General features: G+C 38.4%; 1 protein-coding gene across 2 annotated transcripts in view; it reads left to right on the top strand.

Annotated features, from left to right (window-relative positions):
• The window catches only part of EIF2D (eukaryotic translation initiation factor 2D), a 31,253-nt gene extending 16,896 nt beyond the window's left edge, over nt 1-14,357 (top strand). The window contains exons 10-15 of one of the 2 annotated variants that reach the window (XM_060772872.2): nt 6,478-6,636; nt 7,275-7,364; nt 8,670-8,765; nt 10,406-10,526; nt 12,365-12,539; nt 14,214-14,357. In XM_060772872.2, coding sequence (XP_060628855.2) covers nt 6,478-6,636; nt 7,275-7,364; nt 8,670-8,765; nt 10,406-10,526; nt 12,365-12,539; nt 14,214-14,284 — 712 coding nt within the window. In that variant the 3' untranslated portion in view covers nt 14,285-14,357. Of the gene's footprint in view, nt 1-6,477; nt 6,637-7,274; nt 7,365-8,669; nt 8,766-9,505; nt 9,579-10,405; nt 10,527-12,364; nt 12,540-14,213 lie in introns of those variants that run through there. The other variant, XR_009631329.2, reaches the window with a different exon arrangement.
• Nucleotides 14,358-14,596: the final 239 nt, after the last annotated feature.

Genomic DNA, 14,596 nt, shown 5'->3' with positions numbered 1-14,596 from the left:
CAGTGCAAGTAGGTAGTTCACTAATGACCAAAAGGTCGGTGGTTTGAATCGGGAAGCTGGGTGAGCTCCCATCTGTCAGCTCCAGCTTCTCATGCAGGGACATGAGAAAGCCTCCCATGGGATGGCAAAACATCCAGGCATCCCCTGGGCAATGTCCTTGCAGAAGGCTAATTCTCTCAGACCAGAAGCGACTTGCAGTTTCTCAAGTGGCTCCTGACTTGGGAAAAGAAAACGAATGGGCTGAATCTAGGAAAGCTCCAGGGCAGAGTATTCTGAATTGCAGAAGGATTATTTTGCTGCTGTAGACAATACTGATGATAGTTAACAACAAGAGTCAGGCATAAAGCAAATTTGTTTTGGTATTTCTTTAGTTTTGGCACCACCTGTTGTTACTTTGATTCTTAATATTAAACTCTCTGTCAGTGGAAAAATGTGTTCTCATATACGGATTCTATTTTTGAAATGCTACATTCTCCCAAAGTTTATGTTAAAGGTATCAGCAGCACCGATATGTGCTTCCATTGACAGACTATACTAGGAATGGAATCATAGGTTCTTAATTGTTTGCTTACGTATTTACTACTAACAGATACAAACACTTTAAATCCTTTTTAGACCTGAGTCCCTACTACATATATGAGTTATTTGAAACTAAACACTATGTTAATTCAGTTAATGCTTTACTGTTGTATATTTTTATACATGTAACATGAACAAATCTTTTAAACAAATCTTCAGTTGCAGCTTCCTAAAAAATCGTTTTGTTTCTACCATTCCTCAGCCTCTCACATTTCAGCTTCCACATACTATTACATCAGCACTGAAGGAAAGCCAATTTAGACCAAATGTCCATGTGTCTGTACACAAGAAAACCAATACAGCACAACTATCCAGTATGTAGGACTACAAAGTGAAGAACTAAACACAATGTGTGTGCATTTTAAGAACTGTGATGATTTCAACCACCTTTCTGGTGGTTCATTGGGTCAGGCATGCCCTTTCAAACTTCTCCTTGTTATTCCTTACTTAAAGGCAAACACAAAAAAATCAAGAGACGTCTAACCATTTTCATTCAGTAATTATTTGTCATACCATGATTCACTTCCTAGTTTTTGTTGTTATGGCTATACTTTTTAGTCCATCATTGCTTCAGTTTTTTAAAACCAGGCATGCAAAATAATAGGAGATTCCTAAACTGTCTCCCTATGATTTTACAATGATCAGAGTGTGTGGGCATCAAGTAAACAGTAGTTTTCACCATTGTCACTCTTCTGCCTCTTCCTTTTGAGTCAAGCAACCACTGTTTAAATGTCTGGATGGTGGCACCAGGCTTTTTTTGGCGAGAGGTGACAGTAGGGCACATTCTTCATACTCCCCCACTTCAAGGAGCCTCACCCCTTCATTGGTTCCACAAGGAAGCTTTGCCTACCTCTGGATATATTTACAGTTTTACTGAGCCGCCGTGCCCTTAACCACTACAAATAAAGAGGGGTGACTGTATTAGCAAAGAAAAAAAATGTAGGCCAGTGTTCGAGAACTGTGACCCTTCAGATGTTTTTGCATTTCCCAAAATACCTTGCCATCGGCTATGCTACCTCTCATGGGAGTTAATGGATGGAAACATCAGGAAGGCCACCACCATTGTCCATTTCTGTTGTAAAACAGTGATGATTAAACAGCCCAACCAAAAATAATTCTTGGTATTTTTAGGCGTTTAGGCCTGTTCCTGGGGTTATTTGGGGTGCCGGATCAGAAAGCTGCATTGCATAGATTGCATCAGCTCTAGTTTCTTAGATATGGTTGAATTTATAAAATTTTAATCTGCTCTTTAAAAGATCCTTCTGCAGAATCAGGATGTTGAAATAAGCTTCCTTATTCTGTAACATTTTCTATTAATTTTTAAAATATTTCCTTCATGCTTGAAATATATTAACTTAAAATATCCTTATTTTTATGGATGAGCAGACTGAAGTGTGGTATATGACATATATTCTGTATCTCAAAAAACTACAGCTAATAGGGGAAAACTGGTGCCGTTTTTGGAATCAGCAGGTCAAACATACCCATTGTGTGTTGTCCAGTGTTATGAAAGACATTAGATCAGGCTGGTTTGGCTAGCAGCCCTCTGTGTTTTATTTTTTTTCTTGCTTCAACCCATATGTGAATTCCTTCTCTCTCCATGTAAAAATAAGGATTTGGTTTGCCTACCTGTCGTCTCTCGCTACCGGTGCCCATGCTCGCTTTGCAAGTCTTCCTTCCAGTTCGGCTAAAAGTGGCAGCGGATTGGTATTGATGAGTATGCACTGCAGCCCTTCGTCTCCCCTCTGGTCCTCCAGGATTATCTTGGGGTCTGGTGAACCCTTGGTTCTGGACTGCTGGTCTTGGTTTCCTACTGGAGATTCTACACTCTCGCCTCGCCCACTCATCTATGATGTCACAGACATGTAGCATTGTGCAGTTAGCATTTCTCAGTAATTTTTAGAAGGTCTTATTTCTACTGCACCTTGATAGATGAAGATGTCAGAAGTTCCTCCTGCAATATAGTGCAGGGGCTCTGTCACAATGGGTATTTGTGATGTCAAAGAATATGACAAGACGGGTTATAAAGCAGGCATGGGCAAACTTGGGCCCTCTGGGTGTTTTGGACTCCAACTCACACAGTTCTTAACAGCAAGTAGGCTGTTAGGAATTGTGGGAGTTGAAGTCCAAAACACCCAGAGGGCTAAAGTTTTTCCATTCCTGTTATAAGAGGACATTGAGATTACATCTTAATTGGAGCTTAGCTAGAAGTGACTTCCAAAGCTGCCACTGAAGGACTTTTTAGTGTTTCTGCTCCTCTAGAGATTCGCTCTGTTAGACTCCAGTCTGTAGTTTTCTGTAGTATAGATTGATTCAAAAGAATATGCAGAGGTGATGTTTTCACAATTTTATTCCTCCCAATCTTTTTTGTTTTGATTATTATGCATATTATAAATACTGACAAGGGAGGAGATAGCCTTTATTTCTGCAAACTCTGAAAAAATATACCTGGCTACCACATATTCTGCTTTGTCTCACTGGCTTCTATTAACATACAGGCAAGGATGTTGACTCTTAACTGTCATATGGTCTTGACCTTTCCTCTGTTTTCTTTGCTAATAAGAAGTATGTTCAATTCCTGGCAATAAAGGTTTTCCTAGCAATAGTAACATTCCAGCATTTTTGTGCCAGAGATGCTAGAGATCCAACATCTTAGGATAGGAGTGGTGAGTGGGAGACAGGCTAAGAAAACTGGACCTCACCTGCCACTTACTAACATTGCTTCCAGTATCACAATTCAAAAGACATTAGATGATATGGCATAAAATGATAACCACCTCCAATTGGGAAGTCTATGTTAATAATAAAAAAAAGATATTGTCTTTTACCAAGTGTAGCATTTGTGTGCAAGAAACTACATTCTGACTTTTTTTAATGAGAAAAGTTAGTGCACCACATAGCTAGCAGGGATATTACTTATTAAAAGAGACTTTTTAAAGCTGAAATTTATTTATTATTTGTTTGTTTATTCACTTGTATACTGCTTTTCTCACCCTAGCGGTGGACTCAAAGCGGTTTCCAACATAGGTAAAGGTTTTCCCCTGACATTAAGTTCAGTCATGTCTGATTCTGGGGGTGGTGCTCATCTCCATTTCTACGCCAAAGAGCCATCTGCAGACACCTCCAAGGTCATGTGGCCAACATGACTGCATGGAGCACTGTTACTTTCCTGCCGGAGTGGTACCTCTTGATCTACTCACATTTGCATGTTTTCAAACTGCTAGGTTGGCAGAAGCTGGGGCTAATAGCGGGAGCTCACACCACTCATTTGTCAAATGCCCACCAGAATGTGAAGAATATTAAAAGCAGACAAGGCTATGCAGGTGCCCTGCCAATTATGGCAGCAGAAGCAGATGTTCCATGATCCACATAGACAGTTTATGAAAATGGTGGTTTTTCCTCTCTTACTAAATCATATTTGATACTCACTTAGCAAGTGGTCATTCAAATAATAGTAATCACTTAGGAGAATATGGAAGCTAGCTAGTTACCCAGAGAAGTCCTCTGTGACTCTTTAGGCATTTTAGACCATCTCATCTTAAACTGTTGGTCCTAATCGCAGATGGGATCCCTTTAGCTCATTGTTGGGATCACAACAAATTTAGCAATGCTGCATATTGTTGTTAGCAACAACATGCAGTGTTTACAGTGAACTTGCAGAAAAAGCTTCATCTGTACTTCATAAAAGGGGTAATCATCCCGTTTACCAAGCCTTTCAAATGCTTGCAAATTTCTTATCAGTAAATGGTTGGTTTTTCTTCCTATTTTATATATCTATATACCTGGGGTCTAGTAAAAATTTCTCATGCGGAAAGGAGTCACAAGGAGGAAAAGACCCGTTTTAGACTATAGCCACTCAAATGTTTGACAATTAGCAATGTTGGATGGGGTTTCTGGAAGCTGAAATTCACAACAGTCAATCAGCAGCCTTTATTTCAGTCAATAAACCTTCAACTGAAAGTTCACAAGTTTGAACCTACTGCTCTCAGTCCTGGTCTTGAGGGCAGCAGAAAACAAGCCTCTTTCTTATAACATCCTTTCAAATATTTAAACATGTCTATAATGTCAAATATAAAGGACCAAAGTCAGTTATTAGTTCCAGAATTGAAATTGTAAGCCTCAGGGAAAGTTTGCTTTTAAAATTACGCAGATATTGTGAGAAAAGTCAAATACTTTGGGGCCTGCTAGTGTTAAATTAGTATGGATTAGCCAGCCAGCTAGTATTGTGAGCTGCCAAATTATGGTTCAGGAAATTCATGATTTGAATCCTACCTTTGCCACAAATTTATGCGCCTGTCTTACAGGAATAAATATAAGATAATTCATGTGCAGCTTTTTGAATTCTGAAGGGTAACACAAACACCATTTATTATTATTAAATATTTAATGACTCGTAAAATCCCCACTGTCCAGTAGTCAAAGCACCATAAATAGTTTATGCTAAATAGCAGAGAAGTGTTGGTAGCTTTTCAGGTGGAGGTTGGTTTTAAAAAGCATTGTAAGTAGTGAAAATTGATAAATTAAGGTATTTGTTAAGGGATAGATCCAATAACTCTTTTTTCAGACTGGAATTTGTGGAATAACTAAAAAGAACAGAAGGAGATTTAATAACAGTAATGTTTGAGGAGTGAAAATTGAGTTACTTGATTGTAAGGATTAAATAGGTGAATAGTTTTTATGTTTTGTGGATTGATATAAGTGTGGATTTAATTGGTATTTAAAATTGTTATAGTAATAGTAATATAGTATAGTAATAATACAGCAGTAAGGATATATTTATGTTATTTTCATCTAAGTTAGAAGAGATAATGATATAGGATTATATACTTTTCCTCAGTTTAAGTTGGATGTCATTTTGTTTAATGTTTTGTTTGTTTAGCATGATTTATTATTATGTGGTTTTGTTTATGTTTATTATTTTGTGTTGTTTTGTTTAATGTTTAGTATATGTTTTATTATGTGTGGTTTTGTTTTTCTTTTCTTTCTTTCTTTTGGATTTGTTAGAGTTATTTTAATCCGATAAAGTGACATCTAAAATTTAAATAAAAAAAGCGAACATCTGTGTGGCTTTTCAAACTTTGAAGTGTTATTTAAATAATTGTATAAACAAACATGATTAATGATATTATTTAATTATTTTTAAATATTGGGAAAGTATTGGTAGCTCTTCAAGTGAAGGTTGGTTTTAAAAAGCACTGGAAGTAGCAGAATGGATAAACTAAAGTATTTATTAAGGGATAGCTCTAATAACTTTTTTTGAAATTGGAATTTATTTGTGGAATATCTAAAAAGAACAGAAAGGGGATTTAATAATAATGTTTTTTTAAATGCAGTATCAAATCTGAGGATTTATGGTGTTTGTTACCAATGGCTGGGCTTAGCACAGCAGGCTAAACTGCTGTGCTGTAGAAAAATCTTGCCGACTGAAAGGTCAGCTGCTTGAGCACCCGCCATTAGCACTAGCTCACCTGTCTACCTAGCAGGTTGAAAGCAAAAATGCAAGTAGACCAAATAGGCACTGCTTTTAGCAGGGAGGTAATAAAAAGGTGCCCTTAAGAACATCAGTTGAAGGAAAGTTCCTCAGCATGGAAGATGAAGCGACAACACACACACACCCATGGCCGGAATCGAGCACAGCCTCCACGATGCTGGAAATAAGATAGAAAAACTGTCTTTACCTCTGTTTGTGTTGTCTGTCCTTGTAAACTGCATAATTTGCATTGAATGTTTGCTGTATGTGTGTTCTGTAAGCTGCTCTGAGTCTCCTTTGGGTTGAAAAGGATGGGGTATAAATACAGCAAATAAATAAATAAATAAATAAATAAATAGGAAAAGTGCACCACTGCACTTGTTTCTAAGCAGCACATTGTGAAACTTATTGTTGTCTTTGGATTTCAGCATTAGATCCTTTGTAGTACCTGAAACAGAAGAATCTGAATTGCCTGCTCAAGATGGTCAAAGTTGTAATGGAGAACAGCCATACCATGCTCCTGAAATCATTCCACTCTATGGCATCTCATCAAAAATGGCTCCCTTGTTCCAGGAATCTGGATATAAGTAAGAGATATAAGAAAACCAACATCTTGCCTGGCACCTATATTGTACCCTTCTTATTGCCTCACATTATGACCCAAGGAGATTTGGAGAGAAAGAAAGCAATCAAGTGCTTAAAGAATTGGGAGTGAGAAATAAATATTGGGACAGTAGTGGGCAAAGGGTGGCCTTGGGACTGTGTGCAACCTTCCAGAGCTGTTTCCGTTGCCCTCACTTTCTTCAGATAGATCTCTTTTGAGGGCCCTCCAAATTGGTGGATTGACATATATGGAGGGAAGTAAGGAAATGCACTTTTTAAATAAGTTGCGAGTCACTCTTGTGAAACTTAAAAAGGAAAAAAAACCAACAACACTTTTTTTTCAAAATCTCCAACATTGCTGTAACTGTAGCTTTTTGAAGGAGATTTTGAAAAATGGTCTATTAGGGTTAGGGGATTAAAATATTCACTTTTTTGGGTGCTACTTTCAAGAGTTTGTTTTGTTTGGTCAAGTTGCCACTGTGTTTTGTCATAATGTTTCAAGGTGGGATCCACTTCCTTACTACAGAAACTTTTATTTTAATCTCTGATTTGTTAGAGCTAATATTTGCAGTGCTTCTAAGTCATGATTGAGAAAATAACAAAGGATTCTGTTTGCTCTTAGGAAAAACCATACCCTAACCAGCAGTGAAGTGAGAAGTGCCATCATCAATTATGTGAAAATTAATGAATTGGTTGATGAAACCAACAAAAAGTATGTAAGCTCTGAAACTTGCTTATGCAGAGGTCGTAATATAGTTGACCCTTGGTATCCATTAGGGTTTGGATACCTAATTCCAAACCCCAATGGTTCCAGCCGAGTTTCCCTTTCCCAACGTATTTCCCTCTTGGAGGTTAAGATCTTCTGGGGAGGCCCTGCTCATGGTCCCACCTCCCTCGCAAGTGCGACTGGTGGGATGAGAGACAGGGCCTTCTCGGTGGCCCCTCGGTTGTGGAACTCCTTCTGTAGTGACTTTGGATCAGTCCCCTAACTCCTGACCTTTAGGAAAAAAACTGAAAACATGGATGCTGGGCCAAGCTTTTGGATAATTTTGCAATATGTGAATATGGAATGGTGCAGTGATAACTGGAACGGCCTGAACTACGATACTGGATTATGTGATTTTAATAATTGTAATGATGAAATCTTTTTAGCGGGTGTTTTAATGTATATGTTTTGTTTTCTGGATATGTGTTGTATGGCATCAAATTGTGCCTTTATGTGTGCCACTCTGAGTCCCCTTTGGCATGATAAGGGTGGGATATAAATATGGCAGATAAATAAATAACTCACGGTAATGGCATAGTAAAACAGTGTCCTTTATATGAGGTGGCAAAATCTAGTTTTGCTTTTTGGAATTAAATATATATATATGTTCAAGCCATTAATGGTTTAATCGCTGGATGCAGAATCTCTGGATGGAGAGGACCAATTGTACCCCATGCACTGAGAAAATAGGCTGCAGTCCACATCAAATCATGTTGTAATTAAATTGTTACTCTTAAAAGTGAGACAGGAGTCTATTTTTTCCTGGGTCGTTTGAAATAGCTCCCTCCTCTTCAGATGAGTAGTAGGCTTACAATAGGGGACACCTTGGCCTTTGTTTCTGAATAGGAAATTGATTTTTCTTGTTATGAATATGTTATGCAGTCATGGAAAAGCAATTATCGTATAAGACTTGATTTCCTATAACTGGCTGTGCAGATTGGAGCAGGAGCTGTCTGTATAATAGTACAAAAGCAGCTGCCTTTTAAGAGTCCTGTTGCTGCTTTTTAAAAATATGAAGAAACTAATAGAGTTGTGCTTCTCAAAGTGCTATTCTGTGGAACAATGCTATGGGCCAGAGTTTCCAGGCAAGAAAGGAACAGTTATGACCAAATATGGCCCTGAAAACAATACTTGCAAGCCTCTTCATATAGCTCTGCTTTAATATGTTGCATGATCTTGACTATATTCTCAATTCAGGAAGCAGATTGTGGTGGCGCTTATGTATTTTTAACCCGCATTGCTTAATTACAGCTTTGTAAAGGTGAATCCGATCTTATGTGACTGCCTGTTGAACAAATCGGAGCAAGATGAAATCTCAAAGTTCAAATGGGATGATCTCTTGAGTAGGTGAGCAGGGAGCAATTGCTGTTGCTTCTTTATTCGCTTTGATATTTCCTGTAATGAGGTGCATGAGTGGGAGGCATCTGTCATGCTTTTCTTTGGATTGTGGTATTGTTAAGAGTGCCTTTAATGTTTACACTGAAAGTTAGAGATGCTCTTTAGTGTACACATGCAGTTAGTGTTCAGAAAAAAATCTCTACCACTTGGGGACTGATTTTTTAAAGAACCACTTAAACCTTGGCATGCTCCATATTTCTGATGCTCTCTGAAAATTCATCCACTGCTTAATATGATACTTAAGATGATAAAATGCTAGAATAGTGAAAGGAACCACAACAGTCATCAAGTCCAAGTCCCTGCCTTGCAGTATACAACTAAGCTTTTCCTGAAAGATGCTTATCCAACCTCTATTTAAAGACGTCCTAAAATGGAGAATACGGTACTCTTTGGGACAATTGATTCCACTGTTGAATAGCTCTTGCAATAAAACTTGGATAAGCGATCTCCAGATATATCTAGGAAAGAACTTTCTGAAACACAGGAGAGTTAGTGATGCAGGTCAGGCCTGATAATATTGAACAGGGGCTTCTTAAAATTTTTTCCACACACAACTCCTTTCCACTTGAGAAATTTTTATGTGACCCCAGGTATATAAAATAGATATTAAAATCAATAATTTACTGATACTAAACCAGCATTTGCAAGGCTTGCTAAACAGACTGGTTTTCTTTTTATGTGGAGCACAGCTGAACATTGTTAAACCCTTGCGCCAGCAGAACTGCTGACCTGAAGGTCAACAATTTGAATCCACAAGACAGGGTGAGTTCCCATATGTCAGCTCCAGCTTCCCATTCGAGACATGAGAGAACTCTCCAACAGATGGTAACACATAAGGGCATCACCTGGCAAATGTCCTTGCAGATGGCCAGTTCTCTCACACCAGAAGCAGCTTGCAGTATCTCAAGTAGCTTCTGACACAATTAAAAAAACTGAATTTTGTTGCTAACAGATATGTGTGTAAATTGGTGTCCTTCACAAAACCTTTCCTGTTGCCAATTTTTGTCACCCCAACATTAAGCTAAGATGACCCCATTTGGGGTCGGGACTCACAATTTAAGAAGCAGTGGAATAGACTAATATGATCTCCATATGTGCCATTCTATTTACAAGTTAGAAGTGATTTGTTGCTTGTTTTTTAGCTGGAGTCACTTCAGTCTGGGTTGAGTGATTTGTGATGTTTTATTTATTTGATTTCTATTGTGAGGTAAGACTGAGTGTTTGATGAAATTGAGAGAGATCTATTGCCTTCTATTACAAATCATACAGATTTTATAAGAAAGTAATGACAATTTTCAAACAAACAAAAAAATTCTTTTCTGCAGTGCTCCTGTTCTACATATTTCCCTATCACCCTGTTCTGCCACCATCTGGATCCTTTTATATTGCATCCAGAAAGGATAAAGTTGAATAAAGGCAGAGAGGTAGTAAAGCCTCTGGAGTAGATGTTTGGCCAGCATGGTGTGCTGCAAGATTACTGAGGGGAGAAGAAAGTCCAGTTGTACAATAGGACAACCATCAGTGCAACTGTCTATGGTTAAGCCAGTAATACCAGATAAACATATATTTCATTGCCAACTTTCTGGCAGGTGTCTGGATCAACTACAGCCCTTCCATCAGGTGACCTTTGCTGGACATGAACCTATTGTGAGAAAAGGAAACATAGACCCCATTGAAATTACCATAGGCCAGAGATCATCCAATAAAAAGGTAAGGAATAAATCTTCTCAGCACAAGGATGAATGGCTGTTGCTGCAGAGTCCATATGGGAGTAAATGATACTTTGCTTAGAATTTCCGGAAGTCTGTTGTCTAAAATGCTTTCTGTATTATTCTACTGTCAGTGCAAGTCTTGCCTTCTCCTCAATGTAGAAGTTCAGATAGACTTTGGAGACATGAAGGGGCAGCTACCCCAACTGCATTATAGACAGTTGTGTTCAGAGAAGGGAATAGATAGCATTTTTTTCCTGAGATTTTGAGATAAGTAGATTCTCATTAGACCAAGAACACATGGCATTTTTCCTCCTTCAAATAAAATACTTGAAAAAAAAGTCAGTATTTCAGTTGTACAAAATGCATAAGGTTGTGGTTGAACAACAACTCACATCATGCCACGTTGCCCTGAAAAACTCAGTACTTAAAGTTTGTTATGTTGGGCAGGTTTGTTCTAGATGCATCATCGGTGGGGTTCAGTGTGCTCTCTGGCTGTAGGGTAAACTGTAGCTCCCACTATGGTGACCCAGTCCCATCAGACCTCTCTAGTAAGTTCAGTTGGTCATGGGGGTTCTGTGTGCCAAGTTTTGTCCAGGTCCATTGTTGGTGAAGTTCAGAGTGCTGTTAGATTGCAGGCGAACTATACAACTATACAACTCCTGTAATTGGTAAATTCTCCCCAAACCTCTCTAGTATGCTCAGTTGCCAATCAATTCCTCTGTTTGCTGTGTACCATAGAAAAGAATAGGAAAGGGTTATCAGAGAGCCAGTGGATGGAGTCATGCAAATTCCAAACCAATTGAGAGAGTAAGAAACACTGGAATGTCTCTGGTGGAGGAAAATACATAAAATCTAGGATGAAATAGTCCCCATGTGAAAGCCTTAACTTGGGTGGAGGCAGTATGGTGTTTGTGGAGGACATCAGCAGAGCTCATGGGCATGTTCATGGCACTCACTATAACCTGCAATGTCATTGGAGGGAGGGCCATTGGTGTCTCCTGAGTAGTGGAAGCTATAGCTACTTGTGGAGGCAGGAGCTTGTCTGTGAAAGTGGACATTTGAGCCATTTACACATATATTTACATACATACATATGTTCACTTTTATTATGTGTATAAATAGATATAGAAATATAGTAGAGTCCCGCTTATCTAACATAAATGGGCTGGCAGAACGTTGGATAAGCGAAAATGTTGGACAATAAGGAAGGATTAAGGAAAAGCCTATTAAACGTCAAATTACGTTATGATTTTACAAATTAAGCAGCAAAACAGCATGTTTTACAACAAATCAACAAAAAAGCAGTTCAATGCATGGCAACGTTATGTAGTAATTATTGTATTTACAAATTTAGCACCAAAACATCGCAATGTATTGAAACAGCTGTGGATCCGGGCAGGAGGCAGACTGTGTTGGATAATCCAGAAAGTTGGATGAGCGAAGGTTGGATAAGTGAGACTCTACTGTACTTCAGTTAATGAAGTGGTCTTGGCATTATTTTAACAGAATCTTTGGTACCAGAAATAATATGGAAAAAATAGAGAGAGATTCCTCCACCACAAAAAAGAAGAGCAGTTCAATTTGTTCCAGCAAACTTTTTCTTGAAAGTTAACCATATGCAGTCTTTGTAAAACTTTTAAAGTTTGTAAAAATGATTTCCTTTGTTAACAGTGACAAACTCATATAGGTGCATTTGATCTGATAGGACCAAAGGAACTTTTTTCATCCTTTCTTAAACTGCTTAGCTTGTTATACAGTCCAAAGTTAAACAATTATCTAAAAACTAGATTAGTGTTTACTGCACCCATCATATAATACTCCTCTTTTGGCTTGCAGGTAACAATAATTAAGAATCTTGAGCTGTATGGTCTAGATCCACAAATTGTTGCCAATATTCTCCAGCAAAAAGTCCAAGCTAGTGCCACTGTAACCCCACTCCCAGGTGCAAAAGACAGAGCACAAGTCCAGATACAAGGCAATCAGATCAACCACCTTGCTAATTTGCTGTTAGGTAAGTGTCGATGGAAATCGTACAATAAGATTTCTTAGCAATTATTACTTCTATGTTTAGTGACTTTAAAAGTTGATAAATCATGTAATTTCATACATCATGAATGGGAGTGTTTGACTCACCAGAAGTTGCAAGACTGCAACTCCCAGAATTCCTCACAATTGTCAGTGCTTGCTGAGACTGCAGTTCAACATCTGGATTTCCTATTCCTGCTGTTTATGATGCATGTCACATTACACTGTTTTAAGGCTATATCCCTCTTTAACTGCAATGGCAACGTCCTATGATACCCTGGGATTTTCAGTTAAGAGGCATTTGGAATTGTCAGTGAGAACACTCTTGAGCCTCATTCAACAGGATGCCATGGCAATTAAAGAGGGATATAGTATGAAGTGTAGTGTGATAAAGATCTAGGTCTATGTCAAAGACAATCCTATTTTGTTCAGTGAGACTTACTCCCAAATGTATGTGTATAGAATTGCACCTAAACAGAACAATCCCTAAGGGTGGAGATATGTGAAAAAGGAAATTTCATGGAGGAGGAATTGCCCCCAGTTAGGGCCTTTTGGTTTGTGAGAGCCAGCACAGAATCATTGAGTAGGAAGAAACCACAAAGGCCATCCAGTCCAAACCCTTGCCATGCAGAAACACACAGTCTGAGCACTCCCAACAGATGATCACCCACCCTGTTTCAGTCAAAGAAAGGATACTCCATTACCACTATTTCATGTCTTGGTTTCTGCCACAGCAGAAAGTAAGCTTGCTTTAATTTCAATATGACATCTTTTCAAATATTTAATCATTGCAATCATGTTCCCTCATAGCCTTCTCTTCTCCAGGCTAAATATACCCAGTTCCCTAAGCCACTCTGATTACGGCTTGGCTTCCAGACCTTTCACTGTTTTGGTCACCCTTCTTTAGACACATTCCAGCCTGTCAATGTCCTTAGTTTTGGCCCAGTGCCATGTTAGGAATATTTTGAATTCTTATCCTATCCTAGGGTCTTAAGCTATCTCTTCTCATTTGGTGACATCTGCAAATTTGAGAAGCATTTCCTACACTTCATCATCCAAGTCATTGATAAAATTTTGAATAGCACTAGGCCAAAGACTAGGCCCCACCAGTTGCTTCTCTCCAAGATGAAGAAGAGCCTTTGGTGAGACTTTGTGGGTTTGGCCGGTTAACCATTTTTAAATCCACATAACAGTAGCATTGCCTAGCCCACATTTTATTAACTTTGCAAGAATATCTTGGGGGAACTTTAAAAACAGAGTGTTGTTTTCCTCTTTGGAATAACTCTTAATGTGGATTGACCTGGATGATTGAAACACATAATATTTATCAGCTAGAGTTACAATGTCTATGGACAACACTTGCTCTTTGGCTTAGAAATGGAGATGAACACCACCTCCCAGAGTTAGAAATGATTAGACATAATGTCAAGAGGAAACCTTTACCTTTAGCTAGAGTTACAATCTTATTCATATTAACCTGCAAGTAAGTCCTTTTGAATTTATTCCTGGGTGAACTGGAATAGGATATAGCTGTGTTGTTAAACAACATGGCACTTTCTCAATTAGATGGTATAATTTGCCTTGGTTCTCCTGATGTTCTAGGTTTTCTGTTGCTGAATATAATAGTCTGATTACTTGTTGATGATTGGTTCTATTGCAGAGGACTACCATCTACCTCGCAAATACATCCAAGGCCTAGAGAAGGCACCAAAGATGGGCCGCAAGAAGTAATGAGGCCTCAAGAAGATATTCGTGCTCCATTATTTATATGTATTATATTCAATGAAGTGAGTAATCCAACTGCCTTACCTGTTAAAAATGGTTTTTATTTAAAAAATTAAAAAAAAAGATTTATCTCCAGTTAGTTAACTCAGCTACCTATCTATTTACTTAATGAGGATTAGAACTTCTGCAGAATGTGGTAAGAGGTAAGAATGTTGAGAACGTCAACTTTCCACACGGTTTTTCTATCTGGAGAGTAGAGAGGATGACCTGGAATTTTATGTCTTAGGAAAACCAGCTATTCTTGGAGGGTGGGGGATG

This window comes from Anolis sagrei, chromosome 4, assembly GCF_037176765.1.
Source record: "Anolis sagrei isolate rAnoSag1 chromosome 4, rAnoSag1.mat, whole genome shotgun sequence".
Lineage (NCBI taxonomy): Eukaryota > Metazoa > Chordata > Lepidosauria > Squamata > Dactyloidae > Anolis > Anolis sagrei.
The sequence above is the reverse complement of the archived record's forward strand: the minus strand, read 5'-3'. Positions and strand labels throughout refer to the sequence as shown.